Below are 27,021 nucleotides of genomic sequence, written 5' to 3'. Positions count from 1 at the left end.
GAGTGGGCTATAGCCACCCCAGAATTCCCCATAGCCAACTCACAGCCCCAGCTCCCAGCACCACTGCTGCCTGTCCCAGCCCCCCACCAGAAAGAGGCCACCACAGCCCCTGGCCCCGACTCCAGGGTGAGAAGTCAGTCCTCACCCCATGCACAAATCTGGGGTGGCACATGCCTGTCCCAGGGGTGTGCACGGCAGCGGGGAACTGCCCCCCCCCCCGAACAAGCTGCCCAAGGCTCCACCTTGTTCCTGGTGGGGTCGCATTCACTGCCCTGGCTGGGTAACACCTGCCCCTGGCCCCTGCACCACTCCCTCCCTCACTCTGGGGGCCTCAATCTGCTCCCCACCAAATGCCCCCCCCCCCCCCTCCAATTTACCAGCTGGATGCTGCTCTTCAACATGCCAAGCTGCATTCCTGGCCATGTACATGCTGTGGCTACGCACATGCACGCGGCATTTATTGGTAACATTATTGGCTACACTAACCAAAAAGCCTATTGTTGATATTGTTAATTTTCCTTTTATCTGTGCCAATCCTATATGTGACTGATATGTAGGTGCACCTCTATTATTCATCAAATCCCAGATTACTAGAACTTTAGTACTAGTACAAAGTACTTCTTTCTGCAATGCACAGTTAATCTGTAGAATTCATTGCCACAGGAGGTAGTAGAGACAATCAACACAGTCAAGTTCAAAAAGGGAATAGATAGATTAATGGATAGATCTAATAATAACTGTTGAACAGAATGGCTGGAGATGTTTCCTCTGGCATCACTAAACCAATGATGGTAGATGCCAGGGAGGATAATAAATGGGGTAGATCACTAGAGATACCTGGTTTAATGTTCCCCTGGTATAGTATCCACTTCTGCTACTGCTGAAGACAGGATACTGGGCTAGATGGACCACTGTTCTTACCCAGTATGGCACTTAAGTTCTTACTGTCTATGTTTTGGACAGTGTTTCTGTACTGCTATTTTGTTGTCATCTGCAAGAGTTCTTCAGAGTGCTAGAGCAGTTCTTTCCGAAATGATTAACTGCAGTATTATTAACTGTGTAGTTTAGTTATAATCGCCAGGAACTCCTTTAGGCAAGGAGTTTTGGGTCCACATACATCAGGTTTGATTATTGACTTCACTGTTCCCCTTGGATGTTGATATTCCTTTGGGACATGTAACAAGAATAGTTTCAGTTCTTTTCCTAACACCACAGTTTTTTCAGTCTTTAATGTTTCAATGCCTTTGACACGTTAAGTTGCAAGCCACTTTACAACTTACTAGTTCACTTACTGTCTCTTGGCACATGTTAACATTAACTAAATATTGGAGAAAAGGAGCTGTAGAACATCAGGGCCTTCTATTTGTTTGGTTTGACCGTGTGAAGCAGATGACTTATTTTTTTGGAGATAAGCTCCTAAACATCACTTGCTGACTTCAAATCCTGTGCTTAAGCATTAATGATTAGACATCAGAATCGGCACATCCTCAAAGCCATTTAAGCCATGCCTACACAGTAAATTTACTAAGCCAAGCAGCAGCTCTCTCAAGCACTTCACACCACTCCACATTAGCTGCCTCCTAACCAGAGAGAGCATAGCTACATTCATAAAGCATAACAGGAGGATAATTAGCATGTGAACAGGCTAATTAGCACAGATGCTCAGCACTCTTAACTGGCCTTCCCAAAGCGCAGTGCCAGCACAGACATTTCTGATTTAGGAAGCAGTCTGTGCAAATTTTTCAGCACAGTGGTTTTCAAACTTTGTTCCACAAAACCCTGGGGTTATGCAATAGGTCATCAGGGGTTCCATAAAGAGACTGGGGTAATGGTGGCTGCCACTGCTATGCTGGGTTGCCTGGCTCCATATCAACTCTCACAGCCTGGGAGACAGGGCTAGGGGTTCCATGGCAGAAGAAGTGATATAAACATGATATGACTTTAGGCAGTTTGAAAACCACTGCTGCAGCATATCTTTGCCTAGTCTTGTAAATTTACTGCATAGACATACATGCCTTTAGAACAGCGATTCTCAACATTTTTAGGGTACCTCTTGTTGAGACTCAAAACACCCCTCGAAAATGCCAACTCTTTGCCTTTACTTATTTTCTGACTATGGAAAAATAAGAGCAATTCTTCCGTTGCAAAGAAGTCATAACAACACAACAGATCAAAATGTTTCTGACACCATGGAGGCTTACCATATTTTATTGCATACCATACCCTCCCAAATAAGACACACACACACACACACGCGCGCGCGCGCACCTTGTTTTTGCAAGGCAGAATGTACAAAAAATATTTTTCCATAGTCATAGCCAACTGTGTGACAGGCCTCTGACAGACGTTAAATTAAAAGCACAATGGGATCTGATGCACAGTCCCCAAAATTGTGCTTCCTGCCATGCCCCATGTGATTGGGGCTCCCAGATGGGGGAGTGCACCATGCATTCCCTGGCTGGGAGCCCATCAGCTGACAAGTGCTCTCAGCCCCTGGAGCACACAGTAGTCTTGAAGAGCTCCAGCATGTTCTGAAGGCTGGGAGCACTGGCCACATATTCAATTAAAGGCATGATATGAAGTAACCATAAAGTTATTATTTTGTATAATAACTTTGAGACTTATTCCTCGTTTTATCTTGCCATTACTTGATTGAACATGGAGCCAGGTCACTACTTAAGACATGATTAACCAGTTACTCATCTATTAAGTGTAACATCTGTCAGGGGCCATAAAGTAAATCCTCCTGGAAACAGAGTATCCAGGAAGATTAGCATCCCAGGAGTCAGTAAGGGTGAGGCAGCACGAGATTCCTCCCATACTAGGACAGCAACAAGGTGAGGCTCCAGACCACTGCAAGAGCAGTAGCAAGACTTGTTACTTCTTTACTGTAATTAGTTCGTTGTACAAGTTCCTGTAAATAATAAAGTGATATTTCCACACCACAAGCCTCATCAGTGTACTACAGATGGCATGCAGCAGCTCACTTGCCGAGTCAGCTAATCTGCTACTACTGAGAACCTACTCTGGTTAGCTAATAGCCATGCAAGGGTTAACACTGAAAGCTGCCCCTGCTGCCAGCTTTGCCAGAAAGAAGTGGTAGCCATTTTTGGCAGCTATTGAAGTACAGCCTCTTCCTGTTTCTATACTCCAAAGAAAAATCAGCTTCCCTGCTTAAGATACACCCCCCAATTTTGGAAATGTGTGTGGGGTATGCAAGTAAACATGGTATTTGACATCTTTGGGTTTATCTGGTGAATCATGTTTAGGTGCTTGTATGCCTAATAGCACAATTATTTTGCAGCATCCTATGGCACCATTAAGAAAATCTAATGGCACCCTAGTTGAGAATCACTGCTTTAGAGCATGAAAGTTTGGGTATGAAAGTTAAGCACTGCACACCAGATCTGGCCCACAGAACCCTGTCTTCCAGCCCAGGTGCTGCCCATGGGTCTGAGTTGACCCACACCCTGCCAAACAAGTTCTGCACACAGGGCCCAATATGCACCTCATACATGGTGCCCTCCTCAGCCAGGCCATGGGCCTGATCTGGCCGATGGATCATCCCCATGGGCTCAGATGAGTTTGACACCTGCTTTAGAGCAAGTAATGCAATTTGGAGACATGAATGCTACATGGGGAGACTTTTTTGGACAAGAACAGATAATAACAGCAGTGAATGCAAAGTGACACACAAAAGTTCAGGCCAGCAACCAGAGCACACACCCATACTCAAAAGTAAGCAGCTAAAACTTTTATTGAAATCTGTGTCACTACATCTTCACTACTAAAAACAAGTATGCTTAGCTATGTTTTAATGAGATTTTCCAATTTCAACGTAAACATACCCCCCCACAATTTTTTCAAAAAAGCTTGCCTAAGTCACTTTTGAAAATGTGATTTCAAGTCATAATCTTCTTCAGTGTTTTGAAAATTTTACCTTTAGGGTCCCCCACTCCCCAGCCCACTGAAAGTCATTGAAAGTCATCATAAGAATATTTGAGGTGCTTGCTATTTTTCTGGGTTATCTCCCCCACCCCGCTAGGTGTATTGCAATTTATAAAACTTCACCCATTCATGCTTAAAAAAATGAATAAATAAGAAACAGTGGAGGGAATGGTTTCTTTAAAAAGTCCATTACTAATTATATTATTATTATTCATGGAGTTACTCTCACAGTGTACAGCCAGAAGAGTAAACAGATATTTGTTTTTGCAATACTAAAAAGAAAAAAATTCATAAGATTTTATAAATGGTGGACAACCTCTATAAAGCAACATTTGATTTTCAAGTTTTAAAAAGTGCAGCATACACAAAAATGATTAAAGAGGAAAACATGTAAATACTGTTACTTTAAAGAATCCAACTGAATTGTTTCTTGGACTGTGTTCTCCTTTATACAAATACTACAGTTTCTTAATAATCAAGAAAAATACTCACCCTCTGTTGCTGACTATTGCTTTTTTCAGGTGAATATAATTGGCAGGAAAGATCCCCTGCAAAAGAAAAATACATTTATAGCTTTAGGGGTTTCGACTCTAAAAAAATTAGCAAATATTTGATAATGGCAAATTTACAACTATCAATTATTTTATTGAAATAATAAAAAGCTATTTTCATTAAAATTAATATTCAAGTTATAGTACCATCAGATGACTTCAATACAGCTTAGAACAGGAAAGTATACTGAGTAAATAGTTACCTTAAATTTACTCCTGAAATAAAGTGTCATGAGGATGGTATTTTGGGTATAAAATAACATAGAAAGTCACTGGAGAGCTCTATAACTTTAAAAGCAACACTCATTTTAAGAGTAATTAATTTTGAAATAGAATACTGGACTCCAAAAATGCTTTCATATACTCTTCCCTCTGCAGAAGTTTGCTCAGATCATTTAAAGACAACTTACATTACAGATACAAATAACTGTGAGGAGTATTATCACATCCATTATGGTCCCTCTGATAGATGAATTATAAACATTAGAATGAAAATGCTATATTGTAAATTTCTTGCTTTTCTTCCATCCTAACCCTCCCCTGAAATGTATCATTTTCCTCCTTACATCACCTTCCTGACCCTTTCAATACATTCTAAAGCAAATGGTCCACTTTCCTAATTAATTTCTAGATTACAAATGGTACAGAATATTGCTGCCAGGGTAAGAAGTCTGATAACAGGAAACCTACTTTATATCACTTTATCTGGATATGGCAGCTCAATCTGGCATCTCACACAAAACATAATAGCACTGATTACAAAAACACTTAAGTAATGTAATGTGTACATTCATTCAAGGGAGCATCCCATTCATATTAAAGACATTTTCCATCTGAAATATTTGCAATATGGGGCTACAATGACTGTCTTATACCATCTTTCTCTCCAACTTCATAGTGCTTCATGTCCCAGTTTGCTAGTGTAGGTCAGCAGAAAAGTGGGAAAAATAAGTGCTACTTCATAACTGCTTGTGCACGAAATATATTCCATATCACTGAGATATCCTTGTCAGTGACATTTTGTTTTGCTCTGTACATCTCTTCAAGGAGTTTTAAAAAGCTTTTAAAGAATCTACGTTACGCTCTATTTAGTCTCTTATGTCTGCTGACAAAAAAACCCTGCAACTTTACTGTAATTACCATTCTATTTCTTCACAACTCTGAATTTGAGTACACTACCTGGAAAGATTATGAACTTCACCAACCCCTCTAGTTTCTTTGTTAAATTAATTTACTGCAGGTGAACAGTGATGGCATGACAGAGACATATAGCCATATTTTAAAAGTGAGTATGAATCAATGAGCTGCAAATACTCAGATTTGCTCTTGAAATTCGTTTGAGTACAAAATGCAAGCATAAAATGGATATACATCTTGGGTGCATCCACACAAGTGTGCACATGCTTCTTTGAGTGTCTCAAAGCCCTTTGAGACGCAGCAAGAGGCACATGTAGGAATGAAAAAATGGGGGCAAAATTCGAACCCTGGATCTCCTGGGGTCAAGCCCTCCCCCCCAAAAAATGGCCCGGGGGGGGAGGGGGGGGAGGAGAGAAGTGAGGCAGGGCAGAGTCCCGGACTATGCCCTGAGGCAACCAGAGGCTCAGTCCTTCACAGAGATACTCTGGTAGCCAGCCATGAGTGTCTCTTTGGCTGGTCCTCACCCTGGTGCTGAAGCACGCTTCCTACCCATGAAGGGCAGGTAGCATGCCAGCTGCAAGGAGCTGGACCCAGGCTCCATGCTTGTAAGTAGGGGTGGGGCGGGGACTGGAGGATGGGGGAGGGGACCATGGGGGGGACCCCCACCGGCCCCGCACGCTCCCCAAGCTCCCCAGATCATTGCCCCAACCAGCCCCAGTCCACTCCCCCAACGGCTGCCCCACCAGGCAGGCAGGGCAGTCATTGGGGGTCTGGGGGAGTGAGTGGAGCTGGGTGTGGCAGCCATCGGGAGACCTGCAGGAGCTGGTGAGGGATACAGCCAGGCAAGGCAGCAATCTGGGGGGCTGGGGAACAAGCAGGGTGGGGCATGTGGGCCTGCGGGAAGAGGTGGTAGCCCCTGAGGGGGCCATGTGGCCCCTGTTGGGGGGCCTGTAGCCCTGTGGGGGATGGAATCCGTGAGTTGTGCACAGGGGCTGGGCCCTGCTGAAGATCTCCCCAGTCCTGCCACAATCCACCCACACCTACCCACAGAGCCCCACATCCCCCCACCCCACTTCCTACTCCCCTCCTGCAAACCCTATAATTTGCCCTACACTAAAGTGTGCATCTGGGCACACGTGCTGAGGCAAAAAACCCTGGCTCAAATTTGCACCGCTTCACTTGAGCTGCTGCAAGCACACATGCTTGCATGTGTGGACGTACCCTTTCAGTGCACTCCTTTTCAACATTCACCACTGAAGTCCATTTTATTAATGTAGAAAAAACAAGTGGATCAACTGCAATATAAATTCCTTTTCATTCCAAGGTATGACCTACCAATTAGCTTCAACTTCAAACATGAGAAACCATCTCAAGGAGTGAGTTCTAGACTACATGACAATCAAGTGGGTGACATTTGGACATGAAATTGCAGACAATCAAGAACTTGCTGCAGTGAATAGGCAGTGACTAGAAAGTATACAATGTAGCAAACAGAATGACTGATACCCAACTGGTAAAAAGTCCAGGGTATAACAGTTTGAAAGTTGGAAAATAATTGTTCAGTTAATTATCCCTTTCATTCATACCTCATAAAGGGTTTACTCCTGTTTGCAACTAATCTAAAATCAGATTGCCAACAGATACAGATTTCGTCCTGCTCCACGCCCTTGTCAATCTCTGTGGCAGTAAGAAATGTGATCTATCTTCTTACATCTGTCTCCTTGCCTGAAAGATTCCAGGGCAGCAAACAAGAGCTCTTGGGCCCACAATAGTCAGCTTTTTAAAATCACTGGCAATTGACAATCTACTCAGTAATATATTGCAGGGTTAGTGAACTTGTGAGTGGCCAAGGACCTGCCATGCAACACAGCGGGCACACCTCCCTCAGTCACATTGTGCTAACACCCCTGCACCAGGTCTCCCTGAATTGCCCAGCCATAGGCTCCCTCAGCCCTGTGGACTGTGTTGCCCTATTCCTAGGGGACCAACAGAAAGCAGGACCTGGAAGAGGGAAAGGGAGCTGGGAGATTCTGGCAACAGCTGGAGCAGTGGGAGAAGCCACACCTGGACCAGGAACCCAGGGACAGGTTAATCCCTGAGGGGGCAGATGCAGCCCACAGGCCACCAGCCGAACAGCCCAGATATTAACAACATGCTCTGATGGCTCAAAGAGAATAACTCTTCTGCATTACTTTAGAACTCCATTTAGTTTGAGGCCCTTAACTTTACAAAGGACAGGTCACCAAAACTAGAAAACTGTACCTATGCTTATCTGAAAAATGCCTTTCTTCAAAGAATTAGGACAACCAATCTTTTCCAGTATATCTCCAGAATGGGACTCAGGATCTTTCATAAAGCTGTATATGCCCAGGAGAAGATCTTAGGTAGACTTCATCTTCACCTATATACTAAGGGCACTTTTACGCATGCTCTGGGGTAGGGGGAAAGGGGGGTGGTGCTTTAATTACAGCAGCTCCGAGAGACACTTGAATTAAAGTGCCACAGTGTCTCATGCATCAGCATCCCCACGCTTCAAAATGGCAGTGGGGGCACTTGAACTAAAGCTTGTTAAATGGGCTTTAATTCAAGTGCCCCCACGGTAATTTTCAAGTGCAGGGATGCCGATACACAGGATGCAGGAGGTTGCTGGAGTGCAGTAACTGTCATCCTCCAGATGACACGCTGTAATTACAGCATGTTGGAGCAGCCTCCGTGCTCGTGTACAAGCGCACTAAGGCACTGAAAAGACTTCTGCCAAAAATGGAACTGATCAGTGTACCATATTTATGCACATACAAGACACCATGCATTTAAGACAGTCCCCATAAGTAGATTCTATACATGGAAATTTATAATTTTGTTATAATTTCCAGGTATAGAATCTAATTATGGAAGGAACTTTGTCCCCACCACCATGCAATAGGGAAAGCAGTATAGGGGAACAGGCAGTGGGGGTAGGAGGGAAGCACTAGAGAAGCTTGCCTTTGGCTGACCGTCCAGCCCTCTGTTGCCCCGGTTCATGCCTGACACCTCCTCTTCTCCCCACAGCCTTTGCCTTCTACCTGTTCCCCTGCAGCATCAGGCCCCTGCCCCTCCCTGCTCCTGGTCATCTCTCCCCACAATGCCTCAGGCTCCCAACCCCCTTCCTTCCATCTCCCCCCACAGCCTCTGCCCCCCACTCTGGCAGGCTCTGTCCCCACTCCAAGCTAGAGCACAGAGCAGGGCCCCAGCCTGGATCCATAGCAGTGGGGTGGACCTGGTACTGCTGCTATGGGGCCAGGCTGGGGCTGTGCTCTAAGCCCTAGGCTGCAATGGGGATGAAAACCGTCAGAATAAGACTAAGTGGCAGGGTGGGAGGAGGAAGAGACATGGGTCAGAAACAGTGTAGGGAGTGGGGGGAGAAGGATGAGGGCTGCGGAGGGGAAAGGCAGGGGGTGCAGAGGCAGTAGATGGGCAGGCAGAAGCTGCCTGCTCCCCTCCCCACCCCCTGTTGCCTCATACGCGATTCCAAGACATGGCTTCATTTTCCCCATGTTAACAGCTGGGAGTTAGCCAAATAACCGAGCTAAAATTTTAGTTAAAAATTAAAAATGAAATTTAGAAAAGTTCAACAGCAGGGAGGTATGGTTAAAATCGGCCTGCTGTTATGGAGATTAGAAAAGCACCTGGAGAGAAGTTCAGGGACAAACCATTCTCCTGCTTCCAATAACAGGTCTGGTTCTGCCTTCCAGCTCAAACAGACTAAAAGCACACTGAAATGGATCCACGGACCACAGCATGATGAACAAACAGAACTGACTGTCAAATTCTGATCTCTTTTCTCTTCTTACACCATCTATTCTTAACTCAGACTAAATTTACTACAGTCTGAGCTCTCTATATTCTCTGGCCAATGACCTTATTAGTTGAAATAACATTCTGTGGAGCTCAAGACAGTCTGCTCTTTCTGTGACCTTCTGCCACCTGAAAAAAAAGCACAAACAATGCTGTGTGCTCTGATCTGCCAACAAGATTACTTAGGAACCAGAGATTCCCAATTAGCACAGACTAAGTGCATCACAGAAATTATAAACTCATTTTCCGGGTAGAATGTCAGCAGTGCCTTGCAAGGACTAGTAAAGCAATTCTGACAAAAGGGGCTCCAAAGGGAACATCTAGTATCTAACCCCTCTGCCATCATCCATAAAATAAAAAAAACTCTGAAACAGTGGCTGTCATATAAAGGCTTGAAAAAACCCAGTAGAGTTTATTCGCTTTCTCTTAATATTTTAAGGAAATCCTTTAGCAAGCACTCTACTGAATTAATAATCATTTAATTTCATAAAGATCCTTTTCACAAGAAGGTTGCCAAAAGACTGTATGAAAAGACAAATTAGATCATCTTTATTGCAGAGTGCCAGTGCTTTCCAAGTGCCATGGCACGTCAGGGATCAAAAATCAGAGATTCTAGAGTCTGTCTTTTGAAGGAATGAAAGAAAGATGCTCCAAAAACGAGCTCAGTCAAATCCCATTTCAAGCTTTATAAAATTGTCCCACAGCCTTATGTTCCAGCATCCCTGAAGTAGTATCAAAGTGTGACCAATCAAATACTGTTTTTCTGGTAGATACCAATGACCACATTTTCTACGAAAGGCAGGGAGTCCAATCTGGCCTAGAGCTCCAATCTAGCATGGGGAATTGGTTTCACAGAGCTGTGCCATGCTGTCTGCTGCTCCACAGCATTTGAGTTTACGTTTGCAACAGAGTGGCTGGCTGTTCTGGCAGCCGACTGCTCCAAGGGGATGCAGAGGTAGAAACTTACAGCATGCAGAAACAACTAGATCATAAGCTCTGGCCCACACAGGCAGAAGTCTGCCGACCCCTGGCCTAAGGGACATCTGGTTTCCTTTTACTATAACCTCTATGCAGAACAGCTGGGAATAAATATTTATGAAGAGATTTACTTTCCACACAAACCCTCAATCATCTAAATGCTTAATAAACGCCATTTCACTTAAGATTGATACCTATAACAACTATATTTTATAGAAGTGGCTATAACAAAATATGAAAAAGCCAACTTACAAAAAGTAGTTGAGTAATATATGCAGGCTATTCTATATGACAGTGGTTCCCAACCTTGGGGCACAACCAAATCGGGGTTGTGGGGGGTCCGCCCCTTCCGCCTGTGGGGCTCTCCTGGCACACAGTCCATGCAGCTCTTGCTGCTGCTGCTCCTGCTCCCCACGATCCAGGCCCGGCCCAGGCTCTGCTGACACCACTGGGCATGAATGAGTCGGTGGCAGGAGTGGGTGTCGTGAACCAAATTTAGGGTCATAGCAAAAAAAGGTTGGGAGCCACTGCTATATGACAACGTTGATTAAAGTGCAAGAAGTGTGTATGATGTCTTAGATATTTCCCACACTGTATAAATAAAGCTAAAAATATGCTCCCTTAGGCCAAAATCTGATATTAAAATTAATGCTTACATACTTTTCTATTAAATGACAAGCCACATTATTGTCAAGAAACAGCTATTATAATTACTTTATGAACAAAATTTAATATCAACTGGTAAAAATATTACATTGTTTTACATTTAACAGCATCCCTTAAAATATTAAATAATTATGTTGATTTCTACAGGGATGCAATTACCCACCATCAGTAGAGGTGCAGTCAATTGGGAACTACACGGAAGATTCCTGAAGTGTTCTAATAAGCTTTACAAGGAATCTCACTTATTGTCCTAGATTTAATTGTTACTACTAATTTACCAACTAGTTAAAAAGACAGTGCTATTACTGTGTTCACATGAGCTGTCGCTGTTAAAAAGGAATAGCCAGGCTATGAATTATACTGGTGCTAACGCAATTACATCCAGTTTAGAGCTGTCACCGAATTTGCCTCTGCTTAATGTTTCAAGTGTTTTTCATTCAAAGACTTCTCCAGGTGCTACTTATTTTTCAGTATATATTGGTTTGTTAGATAAAACTATTCTCTTTGTCCTATCAGATGGTCACTTGAAGCAGCTTAACTTTACATCATTGTAGGAAAACAAAATGCTTCACAAAATTTGGATAAAATTTAGCTACATTACCATCTTCTGAGATATATGTTCATGCTTAAGTAATTGCATGGAAATAAAACCTGACTGACAGATGAAGGAGGGGAAGGTTATGTTTACACAGTAACTGTTTAAAGTTAAAATATCTATAATTATAATAATAATAGGCTTACTCTGTCTGTCCAGAGCAATCCAATTGGTCATCTTGGCAGCCAGTCACAATGCTTACTGAAACAACCAATCAGAGTGCTCTGGACAGACAGAATAAGAGTACTATTATTATAGACCCTGAGGCATTTCAGACAGATATGCAGGAAAGTCAGAATTAAAATGAAGCACCAGGGCACCCCACTGCAGAGTGGGCAGGCTCTGCAGCAGGGGAAAAAAAAAAGTGGCGAGGGGCCCAATTCTTTTTTTCCCCCAGGGCCTGCCTGCCTCTTGTGGCTGCGGGGTGAGCTGCAGGCAGGCCCTGAGCTGCAGGGTGCCCTGGTGCTTCCCTCTGCAGCAGTGGTGCTCTCCAGGACCACCCGGGTAGGGTGCCAGCAGGTAGGTGCTGCCTGGGTGCCGCTGCTAGAGGGAAATACCAGGGTCCCCCACAGCTTAGGGACTGTACAGCCCATCAGCAGCTTGCTCCCTAGCTGCAGGCAGACTCTGGGAGACAAAAAAAAAAGGATCAGGCCCCCTCTGCACCCCTGGCAGGGCCTGGCTGTATGAGCTGCCGCTAGGTTGCACAGCTTCTGAGGTGAAGGGAGGGGGGGCAGTGCTTCCCTCTGTGATGGTGGTACCCCCTAGGGCCATCCAAGCAGGATGCTAGCTGCGCAGGTGCAGCCCCAGCTTGCAGGCAGCACCTGCCAGATCCAATGGTGCACGGGGCGCTGGAAGCCCAGGTGTGCTCAGGGAAGCTCGGGCTTGGAGAGCTTCCAGAGCCCTGTGCACTGTCCCCACCACCTTCCCGCCACCTGGGACCGCCCGGGAATGGGCTGGCTGCTCTGCGAAGACAACAGGAAGGCAGCTGGGTATGCCAACAGCTGGAGAAGGTAGCAGAGATGGTGCACAGGGCCCTGGAAGCTCTGCCAAGCCTGAGCTTCCCAGAGCATGACTGGGCTTCCAGCACCCTGTGCACCCGCCCCACCACTTTCTCTGGATAGGGCCATTGTGCACGAGGAATATTGCTGTAATTTGTTACATAGCAAACTAAAATACATGGGATGTGTTTCAGTTTGCTATCTAAAAAAAAGTCATTTAAGCCAAAATACATTGCCAAGCATGTACAGTTACAAAATTTAAATATAACATACCACCGAATGTGTACACTGTTACATAATTAAATCATTAAAAAGGAAAATTAAACCACTAAAAGGGGCAATTTCCTCATGCGTACAAGGGCCCTCTTATTCTAAGACTATAAACAAGTCACAAGGTCAGACTTTTGACAAAGTATGTATTTATATTCCTAAGCTTGTGTTTACAGATGGACAGTTTTGTGTAGCCTTTTTGAGGGTGAGAAGTTTTGATTCCATTAAAGTATTTGGTCAAAGGATAACTAAAAATCCTGTATTGAAAGAAATACTTTCGCAATAAAAATTTAATTGCAAATGTTTTGTGGGTTTCAGCTAGTAGTATATGAAAAACTGTAGTACAGAATAACTCCATTCTCCCTCAGTGTGGTCTGATATGTGTCTATTGATTTAATAAATTAAAACATATTAAATTATTAAAAGGGAACAATAAGTAATAGAAGCAAGCATGACAAGAAACAATAATAGCTTGCTGAAGAATAATGTTATACGGCAGGAGTTGGCAATGTTTTTGGCTGGAATGCCAAAAGCACCCCAGCCTCAACTTGTAAGATTGTCATTCCAGGGGCAGACAAAACAGGGGCTGCAAGAAGCCCCATCCTTGCTGTAGCAGCACAGCCACAGCCCCTTCTCTGCCAGCTGTCTGGAAGTGCACATGTACCCACCACCAGTAACACACTGGGCTGAGGCTCCGCAGACCTCAGTGCAGCAGCTTGCAGCCTCGCAGCTGCCTGCCACAGCTAGCCCAGGCTCTTGGCAGGCCCCTGCCACCCACCATGGAGACCAGGCTGTTCACAGCAGGTGGTAGGAAAGCTACAAGCAGCTCCATCAAGGTCTGCAGAGCCCCGGCTCAGCTCATTGCTGGCAGCGGATGCACACGTGCTTCTGGGCGAATAGCGGGAAAGCTACAATGAGCCTAAATCCTTGTTGTGTCAGTGCAGCCCTGGCCCTTTCCCTACCCTGCAGCCCAAGGCACCAAGCAAAATGTCTATGTTTGCCACACACTGGCACATGCACCAGGGGTTGCTGACCCCTGCTATACTGTGATGTTTTGAGAAGAAAGACCAACACTGGGCTCAAGACAATTTAGAGAGAGGAACAATATTCTGTGGGGCGTAGAATAGTTTTGATTTCAGCACCTGGAAACTGAAGGAAAGCATTGACATGATTGTAGTTCACAAAAAAAGGCACTATTTAGGGATAGTTTTAAAAAATCTGGAAGAAAGATTTAAACAGTGCAACAAAGAGATGCAAGGCCTGGTAGCCTGAATGAAGCAGCAGTATGAAAACTACTTCTCAGAAGGCAATGAACTTTTAAGATGGTGATGCAGACATGTCTGAGCTATCTGGAACAACTGGTTAAGTACACTTAATATTTTTGAACCATTCTTACGGATTGCCTGCCACATATTTCAATGCTAGTAAATGATAAATTTATGACAATAATGTTAGTTATTTTGGATAGATTACTTAGGAATTTCAAAATGCTGTCTTCAAAATATATTGGATGTGCTAGTTTGTAGGAGTATTTGTCAATTGTACATTTTTAATATTAACCCTGCTCTTCTGAAATGAGTTTTATTGCTCAGTGTAAGCAAATACACAGAATGCAGGCAAAGATATCCACAGGTTAGAAAATTTGGCAGCAAGGTAGGGTTGCCAACTCTGACTGAAGCTATTCTGGGAGAGTCTGAAGGTATTTCAAAAGACAGTGGCCCTGCACACCCCCTCCCCCCGATAATGCAGCACAAGCTCCCAGATTGCTTTCAAGAGTCGCCGGGAGATCGACGCTGATTCTGGGAGACTCCTGGCGAATCTGGGAGGGTTGGCAATCCTACAGCAGCGGAGCAGTGGCAATTATTTCAATCACCCTCCCCCCTTCCAAATTCCCAAGTCTCAAGCCCCATGTGACCAGTAGGAGCCAGGCTGTACCCTCTTTCCCTCCCCACCACCAAACAAAGCTGGGCCACACCCCCTTTTTCCCCAAAGGGCCCAGCTGTGGCCAGGCCATGCTCCCATTTTCCCAGCAGGGCCAGGCCACACCCCCTTTTCCCTCCATAGGCCATGCCCCCTTCCCCTCCATGAGGCTGGTACAAGTCCCCTTCCTCCCCTATTGGGCCTGGCTGAGGCCAAGCCATGCCCCCCCCCCCCAATGGGACTGAGCCATGTCTCCTTCAACCCCCCCCCCGTCAGGTTACATCCCTCCTTCCCCAGGGCTGAGTGAAGCCCCTTCCTCCCCTGTGAGGCTGCGTTCAGGCCAGGTTGCCCCTACCCCACTCTCATCCTGTGCCCCAGGCACAGGATAAGAACCACTATCCAGCCCGCAGTCAGTTCAGATCAAGCACTGCACATCTGGCTCACAAGGGAAAAGGTCAAGCACCACTGATCTAGTAAATAAGACAGACAGACAGACAGACAGACAGACAGACAGACAGACAGACAGACAGACAGACAGACAGACAGACAGACAGACAGACAGACATTTTCTAGCATGCTAAATCTAGGATTTCTAACAATCCAAATATGTTAAGAGGGTGTGTGTGTGCGTGCATGCATGTGCATGCATACACCTAGGAAACAAATGTACCAAATTTATTATAAAACATGTATTTAGTTGTAAATTGATATGTTTTGTTATATCAGCCAATGAAAATATATCTTTTTTTTAAAAAAAACAAAATATACAATGGGATAATTGATATAAATCAGTTATTTAAATCAATGATTTTGGCTTGCTCATTTAAACCAGTGGCTTAAAACAACTTGATTTCAAACAATCCACCCTGCAACAGAATATGTATTTTTGTACAGGCCTCGTATCAACGTCTAAATTATTAATCATCATAACTAAAATAATCAATCCAGTATAAAAAATGGCAGGTACCTGGCTCAAATATAATGTTGATGATCAGTACATGTCTGTTTACTTCTGTATTAAGCTATGTACCTACAAATTCCATTTTGACAGTATTCTAAACTTTTTAATGTTTATATGTTAGTGTTCAACTTAAGCTGGACAATGCATGACATAATCCTTATACTGCAGAGGAGTAAAGCAATGGGAAGCTATTGTGAAGCTCTACATTCAAAAAGGTCCATTCTACAGCAATAGGCAGGCTGCAGTCTTGGGACATCTCTTCTGTCACTCCAGTAGAGTAAGGGACTATAGTTAAGCAAATGATCAACTGACAGGTCTGAGGCTGCCTGGGACCTTCGAAAGTACGGCAGCTCCTTTACTAGCTATATATCAGTCAAAAAAATTAAGGGGAGGGGAGTAGTCAGAGGTAAGAGGGATCCTGGTACCTTCAGAAGAAAAAACTTAAACCCAAAACTTGTTAAAGTTTTGAATACTTTTCTCCCCTATTATGAAGAGAAAGAAAGGCGGTAAGGGTCCTTTGCAAGGGATGAATGAGGCAAAAGAGAAAGGGCAGCAGGGCTCCTGCTACACACACAGTAGAAGCTTTTTTAAGTGAAGTGAGCTGGGTCAAGAAGTTCCACTGCAAAATTTTGGTTCCCAGTTCCCTTGCTTTAAGTGGCAAACTCTCTGAAGAATTAATGTAAAGTAGAGATTGGAAGACTGGGAAGAGGAATGCTTAAGCTACTGGTGAGATTCTTAATGGGTTACAGCATCAATTTTCTATCCTGGAAAGCTGGACCAGAGAATCTCACATCCCACAATGGGGATACCTATACAGGAGATCTGTTCCCCTATGAAACAGTGCCTAGTTAATGGTTGCCTGATGGACATAACTGTGTATGGGACCAAAAGCTAAGTCGAATTTAGCAGACTGGCAAGAACATAAGAACCGATTCAAAACATGAATGGAAGGGAAATTTCCTCGGCTCTATGAAGCCTGGAGTTACTCTTCAGTATGAAGACTGAGTATCATTTTTATCTTTATGGAAGATGCAGCACTAAGTTTCAGAAAAAAATTTCTTCCAGCAATCTGACACCATTACCATTGGTAATGAAAAAGCACTCTAATTGCTGGAAGATAATGAAATAGCTTAATGTATGGTATAAATGAAGCCATGTAATGACACTAAGAAGTAAATAAGATCTTAAAAATTCTGTGTACTTCTAGAAAATGCAAAAGAGTTGCTGCTGGCAAGGAAGCAATGGCCAGCTATGTTAGGAGAAATTTATTACTTCTATTGCACTAATGATGCTAGGCAAAGCAACAATTTCACCTTTGAGTGTCTAAATGGCCAAATCTAGCCTGAGTCCCTCTTGAAGATGTCTGAGAAACACAGGTGGAAGTGAAATCTTTGTTCCTGACAAGACAGTAGATTGTATTTAGGCTCTTGAATATGCTGAGTTAGTAGATTTTTTTCATGGAAACAGGAAGTATGAAGAGGCTCTGGTCAAGACTGTTCAGTTAAACTCAGATTGTTTAGATTTTGATGCAAACCCAAGAAAACGTATGTAGGATTATAGATTTGGGATACAGATTTAGGTATGCTACAAATCTACTGCTTTTATGGAGTCCCATATCAATGGCAGCTAACGCAGGATTTTTAATTGTCCACAATAAAAAATATTTATTTCTTCAACAAACAGTTGTAATCCTTGAGATTAAGAAGGGCTCCAGAGCTTTCTGATTTCAACATACTGAGAGGGACAGTACTGTCCACCCATCTTAGCACTGTTTGTAAAAAGCATGAGGACCATTGGGAACTATTTTAACATGTAACACCCTATTTTTTTGTCCATTCTTTTTGGTTTGGTGTCTCCTAACAGCTTTCATTGAGGGAAGCCTGAGGATTAGCTTGATTAGAACTGCTTACTTGTGAAGGGTCTCTATATTAAGGTCACTTTACATTAAAAAAACCTAAAACTTTTCCAGTTAAGTGATGAGTCCTTGAATACCAGGAAAATGGGACATTTATTTTTGGTAATGACAGCACAATGAATGTTGAGTAGTGAAGCTTCTGACTTTATGACTTGGAAGAAGAAAAACTTTGAAGGACTGCATAGAAAGAAATACGTTAGGCTACAAGGCTCCTTAGAATCTTAAAGTTCTTCCATTTCTGGGCAACATCATTCCATAATTACCAGTCAACAGGAAGAGAAGGAGGTGCTGGTGAGGCACTGCAATCTTCCATAGAAACTTGGCACAATAATGTAGACACACTAGGTATAGACACCCATAGCAGCAGCTAGAATGATGGCCCAATTATTAGGATACTGCAACCTGTAGCAGCAGCTGGGAACTTTGACCCAGTACTTTCTCAGTCTTAAAGGTATGGCAGAAAATCCCTATGCTACTATTACATTTTTCCTAGAGAACGCAAAGTGAGAGGCCATATTTTCTCACATATAACATGTGCCTTTTTTCCCCGAAAGCCAGCTGCTGGAAATTGGGGTTACACATTATAAATATTATGCAAGTAACTGGTTAATTACACAATAAACACAGACTAGCCTCATGTGCAAAGTAATTACCACATGATAAAAATGACAGTCCAGTTATAAAAAAGCCAGCCAGCTATAAAGTTAGTATTTGAAAATATGTAACAACTCTATGATTGCTTGCAGATGTTGAAAAACAAAACAAAATCAAACCAGAAAGACGCACTTTACCGGAAGAAGCACCACATAACTTCAGTCTGGTTCTGCAGCATCTGTAAAGATCAGGTGCTTCAGTGGGGTTTGTTAGTGCTTTCAGCTAAAGCTGATTCAATGAGCTATCAGATAAAAGCACCAAAAAAGCCCCACTAAAGCATCCAATCTTTACAGACATCAAGTAAGCTGAGCTGAAGAAACATGCTACCTCTCCTAGGTATGTGGAGGGCTCAGCATGGGAACGCGCCGAGTTTAAAGTGAAACACCAGTTCGTTTGTTTTTTTACATTTCCAAGCACCCTATAGCTGGTTTCTATCCTGCTTTAATTTATGTGTAAGCAGGGCCACAGGGTGTTAACAGAGCAGTCACAATGTTCCCCCCATGCCTCAAATGCAGCTGCCTGTGTTTTCCCTAGGAATATGCCGTACAGGAAGTCCTCGACTTACAACGTTTCACACTTACAACACTTATAAATTGACACCCTGTTTCAACTTTATGATGTCAGTTCGACTTTACAATGCTTGATCCGATGCGATGCCTCGCCAGCAACTTAGTTAGATGCATCGCTCAACTCCTGGAGAACATCTGTCCAAACTTCCTTGGACACTCTCTTTTAAGAAAGCAGACAAGACTCCAGAAAAACCTGCAGCCAAGACTCCTGAGAAGACTCCAGCCAAGAACCCTTCAAGAAGTCCAACCAAGAGCCCTTCAAAAAGTCCAGTAAAAATCACCTCAAAGAAGTCCTTCCAAATCAATATGATTGCTACCTACAATATAAATACATTAATCTATGCAGACAAGGTTCCTTGGGTGAATTTGATACCTTTTATTAGACCAACCCAAATAGTTGGAGAATAGTTATTCAGCAAGCTTTTGGGTTCAAAAACCCTTCATCAGGCTAAGGAAGTTTCAGCAGTTGCTGCGTGCTCTTCCTGGACGGAATGAAAAGTAAAGAAGACAGGGGCTGGGCTGGGGAGTCAGTTGCCAGGCAGATTATAATGTATCAATATCACTCATCTATAATTGATCAAGTACAAAATTCTGGGGTATTTTTTGGTGAAAATAGGATATCGGGCCTTGGTTCAGGAACCAATCCCCCCCATTTATAACATTGTTTCTTATGAGAAAATTGGTTCCGAGTTACAATGTTTCAACTTCAGACCTGGTTTTCAGGAACCAATTGTGTCATAAGTCTGAGGACTGCCTGTACTTATTTATATTTTCAAGGATTTTTTTTCATTCTGCCTTTCATAAACAAGATGCATATCTTATTTGTAGGTGATGGTGTATCCAAGAAAATACATTGTTTTAGTTGGCCCTGGGCAATGGCAGATCAGGTAGTTACACTCTTACCTCAAAGAGTCTATCCTGTATGAGACAGCTTTTTAATACTGTACTATTTACATCTTTAATACTAGTTAGGAGTTCCACCCTTCCTCCATTATGCAGGGAGAATTCCTATTGGAATGAGCGTATAGAGATATGAAGGAAGCAGCACACATCTAAGGCCTAGTCTTGTCTGCTTTGATTTGCCTTAGTGAACTCAAACAAGGTAGGCAGGGGAATCCAGGGCCAAATAATACCTATCCTGCTGCCTTGTGAAGGTAAAAAGAGGAGAAAAGCTGAGAAATGCTTCCCTGGCTGTACTGTAATGATTTAGGTTCTCGAAGGGAAAACAGTTTTCATTTACATCCTAAAACACTTCCAAGAAGAATCCCCTTAATCAGACCCATCAGAAAATTAAGTGGGGTTAGGAAGGTGGTCTTCTCCCTTTACTGTTTTTTTGGATGGAGAAAGAGGTGGCTAGAACAATCTCAATGTCTTTGTGACTTATTATACATCTTGATCCCCTTCATCTTTTTCCTTGGAAATAAACGGATAGGAATCTCTTGTAGAACAGGGATAGAATCCTCATAGTTATTCTTTTAAACAGCTTTCTTGTTCTACAAGGAAGTATAACATGGAGGTTTGGGCTCCACTGTGCCCCAGAAAGAAGCTTCCCAGGGTACCATGCTTTGGTTCAAGGGAAAAGAGGCTGCAGACAGGCAGCTCCCTCCTGGATGAGCTCCAAAATGGAATTCAATCCGCGCCTCCCCGCCGAACAGTGAACATCTTTTGGGTCGGGAGGTGGAGGGGTGGTTACTTTAACTTGTGGTGCTTTGTGAAGGGCCATGAGTTAGAGCGGAGAACTGCAGGTCTGACAACACCCTTGGGTATTTAACATAGAGGTGCTGGAAGACTTGTTTCTTTGTAGTGACATGTGGATGTGTAATTAACACACAAAGTTGCTACCTTGTCCTGGGCAGTTTTACTGATTGAGCTGACTGCTAGGCAGACCAGGTAACATACAGTTCAAGTGACAATAAACGTCTCTGAGCTTTTTGCTGCTGAACATGAATTTAAGTCTTCTTTCTGCATTATACCCAGGCTCTGGGAGGCCACTTGAGGGCAATGGCCTCTCGAAGCACACAGGCCCAAGCAGCTTGAACACCGAGAGTGACTGCAAGCAAAAGCTCATCTGAACATCACATGCCTCAGAACAACAGATATAAATACAGAGGTTTCAGAGACATAATTCTATCTATCTATTGCCCTCATTTTATTAGACAGTCTATAGCTGCTGGAAAATTTTCCCTCTGGGAAGCTGCCTACTGCATGATTACCATATTTCCTCATATACAAAAACTAGTGCTGGAAATTAGACTGTACATAATATGCAAGAAATACGTAAGAGTAAATTTTCCAGTTTACCAGTGAAACCAAAAATAAAATCTGTAGTACTCCACAGGGCAAAGAACAATTACTCAGTTACTTATTACAAGGAAAGATCTTTTCTTCCTTCATTCTGCCTTTCAAAGACAAGGTATGTATTAGGGCTGAGCAAAGCTTCAGGTAGTGATTCGATTCAGAGGAGATTTGGCTCGATTCAGTGGCCGAATCTCTAAATCTGAATTGAATCAGGACGAATTAAAAAGTTCGAATCGATTCAAAGGTCTCCGAATTTTCGGAAAAGACTCGGAGAGCCTGAATGATTTGGGCAGTCCCTGGTGCATGCAACAGTGAGCTGCAGCCAGACTCAGAGCTGGTAAGTAGGGGGTGGGGGAGGGAACCATTGGGGGACCCCTGCCAGACCCTATCCCCCACCTGCTCCTCCACCCACCCCAGCTCCCGGTACTTTAAAAAAAAGCCCCACTCACCAGGTGCTGCCAGGTTGGGGGGGGGTGATCCCTGCTGCCCCACACTTCAAAAGGGTCTCTACCATGAGCCCCTGACCCCCCTCACTCCCCCAGCCCCCCCCCCATGGCTGCCCCGCCCACCCCAGCTCCAGCCCTTTAAGAAAAAAGCCCAAAAAAGAGAAAAAAGCCCTGGGGACTCACAACTCCTGTGGTGGCCTCAGGGCTTTGGGGGCCTAGTGCAGAGCCCCCCCATGCGGCAGGGGAGCATCGGGGATTGCCCCCCTCACCTGGCAGGAACGGTGAGTCCAGGGGTTTTTCTCGGGGGGGGGGGGGGGGGTCTTAAAAGGCAGGAGCTATGGCAGACAGGGCAGCCATGCAGGGGGACTGAAGGAGCAGGGGGGTTGGAGGGCTTGTGCAGAGCCCCCCACACAGCTTGGGGCAGTGCGGGGCAGCAGGGTATCACCCCCCCACCCAGCAGCACCCAGTGAGTTGGGGCTTTTTTTAAAGCACCGAGAGCTGGGGCAGGCGGAGCAGCCATTGCTGGGCTGGGAGAGTGGGCAGGGGGTGGGCCTGGCCTGGCTGATTTGGAGATTCAGAAGGAGCCGAATCTCCAAATCAGATTTGGCTGAATCAAATCAGGAAAGTGATTTGAATCACCAAATCGAATCGCTGCCTCTTGAAATCAGCCAAATGCGAATCCAAAGCAAATACTAGCCGCTTTGCACAGGCCTAGTATGCATCATATTTCAAGATGTGTTGCATGTGAAAAAAATAAGGGTCAGAGGGATCACTGATCCCTTCCAATAGGGCAACTCCTGCATTCTTGCCATTGCTGCTGAGTTGCTAGAGCAGATTTGTAATGTTGATAGGGGCACAAAAAAAAGTTTGCAACTCCCTTTGCTTGCATAAGTTCATGGCAGAAGGCATATCTAGCAAGCATGCCTAAGTAAATACTTGTGCAAAGCACTATAAACTCATGGAAGGAGCCAGCACAACTTACCCCTCAACTTGTCTGAGAAGGCCTCCATCACTAAAGAGTAAGAGAAGGATTCGAGGATGGCTCCAAGAAGAGAGATATGATTCTGGCCCTCCCAGAGACAGTAATGAATCTTGCCTAAGTATGAGGTTATATCCAGTGAGACAACTTTGTAGGTTCTAGGGAAGCTGAGGATTAAAGGAGATATAGCACATGAGGGAGAGATGGCTGGTAGGTACCCTGTTGGATACTATGCATGTCTAGTTTTCCTACAATGGGAAGCAATATTCAATTGGAGCTGGGGAATATAGGACCCAGAATAGCTCAAAGACAGAAAGCAAGACCACTGCTCCTTGTTTTTGAATGCAGATATAAATAGATCAGTCGCCTAGAAAGGGGCAATTGCTGTGGGAAGAAAACTACTCCACTTCATAGATGTTAGGGTTGGAAGGGACCTTAATAGATCATCAAGTCCGATCCCCTGCATAAGCAGGAAAGAGTGCTGGGTCTAGATGACCCCAGCTAGATACTCGTCTAACCTCCTCTTGAAGACCCCCAGGGTAGGGGAGAGCACCACCTCCCTTGGGAGCCCGTTCCAGACCTTGGCCACTCGAACTGTGAAGAAGTTCTTCCTAATGTCCAATCTAAATCTGCTCTCTGCTAGCTTGTGGCCACTGTTTCTTGTAACCCCCGGGGGCGCCTTGGTGAATAAATACTCACCAATTCCCTTCTGTGCCCCCGTGATGAACTTATAGGCAGCCACAAGGTCGCCTCTCAACCTTCTCTTGCGGAGGCTGAAAAGGTCCAGTTTCTCTAGTCTCTCCTCGTAGGGCTTGGTCTGCAGGCCCTTGACCATACGAGTTGCCCTTCTCTGGACCCTCTCCAGGTTATCCGCATCCTTCTTGAAGTGCGGCGCCCAGAATTGCATGCAGTACTCCAACTGCGGTCTGACCAGCGCCCGATAGAGGGGAAGTATCACCTCCCTGGACCTATTCGTCATGCATCTGCTGATGCACGATAAAGTGCCATTGGCTTTTCTGATGGCTTCGTCACACTGCTGGCTCATGTTCATCTTGGAGTCCACTAGGACTCCAAGATCCCTTTCCACCTCTGTGCCACCCAGCAGGTCATTCCCTAGGCTGTAGGTGTGCTGGACATTTTTCTTCCCTAGGTGCAGCACTTTGCATTTCTCCTTGTTGAACTGCATCCTGTTGTTTTCTGCCCACTTGTCCAACCTATCCAGGTCTGCCTGCAGGTGTTCCCTGCCCTCCGGCGTGTCCACATCTCCCCACTTCCTGAAGATGCGTTTCTGTTTGCCTATTTTGTGTTGGAATTTTATTTCTGAAAAGCAACCTATTAATCCATATGCTTTAACAAAGATACTTTACATCTCTTTACCTGTTTCAAAAAACCCAAAAAAACCAAACCAGAACAAAAAGCAGCCCACTCCCCCTTTTTTTTTTCCTGGCACAGAAGTTGGAAAAAAATCATCTCCTGCTGTTTAGACAATAGGGATATGCTACACATGGTAGCAAGTGTAGTAGAGCAAATCTTTTCTGCACAAAGGAAACAATATGAAGAAAATTAATTAAATGAAGATCCCAACAACAGACAATATGCTGCAGCAATAACAACCATTCATGAAGAAACAGCAGGAAGCACTGACAGCAGCACTGCTGACTGTTCAGCAGCAACCAGGAAGCTGCTGAACCAGTAGAAACCTACCAATCCTGTGGCACTGTTAATTACAAATCTTTCCAAATTAATTCTGAAGATTAAAAAGAAGGCTAACCTCAGCACACCTGAATGGGACACCACTATTGTTCAGAGGACAAGTGTGTCTTATCAGTGCTGTTGACAGTCAGAAAATGCTGTGCTGCAAAAAAAGTTTAGAAAAATAACTCTTCTGCAGAAAAAGCATGTTTTCCCTAGCACTTTTCAGCAACCACATTATATATCTATTTGGGAAGACAGAAGCTTCTCCAAATTGAATCAAAATTTGCTTGAAATATTGGAACATGTAGTACATTAAGCAAGCTGCCTTGTAACGGAAGCTAATTATTTTGGGTGTAATAACTCGGTATCAGTGGTCTGTCAGAGGCCATAAAGCAGTCAGCACTGGTTCCATGAGGTCCCAATTCAGTTCAGGACAAATCATATTTGGTGTAATATTCTCTAGCTAGGCTACCCAGATATAACCATGTAAACCAGGAATTCACAGTTAGCTGACCTCCCACTGTAAGAGCCTCACTGGTATTTAGGGACTGAAGTAGAAAAACTCTACCTCTTCTTTAGCCATTGTTTCTGCACTGTTGTCCAGTGGTCCATTTAGGGACTGCCAATGTAGCACCTCATCACATGGTATCCCAGCTGGTTTCTTCCATGTCCACAAGTAAATAACCCAGGACAGGGTTGTAATTTTTCCTGCAGTTTTATCACTGAGAAGGGCTAGGTACACTTTCTATCCTCCTCATTATTATATGGCCTACTTGACCAGGCTTTGCAAGGGTTTTTACTGATATCTCAAATATCTTTTCTGTATTCCTCATTAATTCAGATACGGTTGACTCTTCTTTTTAGCTGTAGAGGAAACCACTAGTCAGAGATGAAAAGGAGAGACAACTCGGGTCTGCGTACAAGTTCCCCAGGGAAGTAACAGTGAATCTGAGCATCCAGAAGAATCCAGATTCTGCTAACCTTTGCGCCTAATCTACAGTCTATAAACGAACAAGTAAATCAATAAAGGAGGCCTCAAGTAGCTGCAAGTAAATGGAACTGTCATTGTAGAAGATTCAGTCTCACATATTCTGCACTTTAAACTGAAGAGGCATACTCTTTTGAGCAGGTAGAACTTCTCAAACTGGAGAGACTTGAAGTCTTATCTTTTTAACCCAATCTGCTTGAAAAAAAAATCCTGCTACTCATGTATTTTGGGATATTAGATAAGGTTAACAAGCTCTGAGACAAACTATTAGGAAAAAATCACATTTAATGCTTTGAATGAAAACACAATTTCATTTCAACATAATTTTTATCCTGGGCATAGCTAGTCTGGATTCAACTCTGTGGTAAACTGGCTATACTGCTAGCATTACCAGGGCTAGCTAGTTTAAAGTTAGCACAGCTATGCCTGCACAAGCTACAGTCAACAGCAGCCAGAACACTACTGCCCCCCCATTTTCCCTTTTTAGGCCTTTTTTTTTATTATTGATGTGCTCCCGTGCACTGCTTGTCCCATAAAGGTTATTTTGCTAACAACCAGCTGCATCCTTGCTCCCTACTCAGCTTGACTGCAGCCTATCCCCATGGCCCTCTAGCCCCTGGGAACCAAAAAGTATAGGTTCAAGCACTCCTCTCCCCCCCCACTCCCCTGCCCCCCCACCCCTGCCCAAGTTGGGCAAACATACACCAGACTTTGGTTATTTGCAAGCTATTGAAGTTTACTGAACTCATGTTTAGGAGAGAATAGAAAGTAGAAATGTAACAACACCTGCAGACACAGGTCACCTACCCCCTGAACACCCCAAAGCATAGGTACAAGGACTTCCCCCTACTCACTCCCTGGTGGCAGAGCCACAACACTTCACACAACTGTGAACCAGTTCCCAAATCACTGACATTTATGACTAGTTCAACTGTTGCGTGTTTCTACACCCTTTAAAACTAACTGGTTCAAAGAAGCGTGCATGAACTTTGTTGGATGCTATGAAAGGACCGGCAGAAAGAAGAGAGACAATGGGAGGGGACACCACAGAGGCCAACTACCACTCTACTCATTGGAACGAATGGTTTGACCATTCTCTCAGCTGACACTGATGTTTCAGAGCTCTAGTCAGGTAAGTTTCTTTTAAAGCTAAAATTTAAAAGATCATCAGGGACCCTGGTTTTCTCTGATACCCCCCCTCCCCCCAAATTCTCTGATAACCCCAGCTCCCCCACAAAGTCTCTGATTAAAACCCCAAAATCAGTGATTAAAGTGAAAGGCCAAATACTTACATATTTTGGCACTGGATTTGGGGGTTTTCAGCATGGAAAATCAGAGCTCTTGCTGAGACCACTCTGTACACCCAAGGAATTATACATATAAAAATATGAAATTCTGCTCAGAAAAATTCAAAATTATGCTAAATTAATTTATTTCATTTTATTTTAATTTTTTTAAAACAAATTAAACTAAATATAACACTATTTGAACCTTCTTTAGAAATATATACAGGTACTTTGTATAGCTGGCATGTGTGTCAGGGGTGTGTGGGGGGATTTGTGAAAGTGTGGGGGATATGGGGTTTGTGGGTGGACGGTGGTGTGGGTATGGGAGTATGT

At 44.0% G+C, this 27,021-nt stretch overlaps 1 protein-coding gene across 8 annotated transcripts in view; it reads right to left on the bottom strand.

The window, feature by feature from the left end:
* DOCK3 (dedicator of cytokinesis 3) overlaps positions 1-27,021 on the bottom strand; it is a 664,549-nt gene that overhangs the window by 518,906 nt on the left and 118,622 nt on the right. For all 8 annotated transcript variants that reach the window (XM_059715389.1, XM_059715393.1, XM_059715390.1 and 5 more), the window contains exon 4: positions 4,441-4,496. In XM_059715389.1, coding sequence (XP_059571372.1) covers positions 4,441-4,496 — 56 coding nt within the window. The remainder of the gene's footprint in view (positions 1-4,440; positions 4,497-27,021) is intronic.

The sequence above is a fragment of the Alligator mississippiensis genome, chromosome 12 (assembly GCF_030867095.1).
Source record: "Alligator mississippiensis isolate rAllMis1 chromosome 12, rAllMis1, whole genome shotgun sequence".
Classification (NCBI taxonomy): domain Eukaryota; kingdom Metazoa; phylum Chordata; order Crocodylia; family Alligatoridae; genus Alligator; species Alligator mississippiensis.
This window is presented reverse-complemented; position numbering and strand designations above follow the sequence as displayed.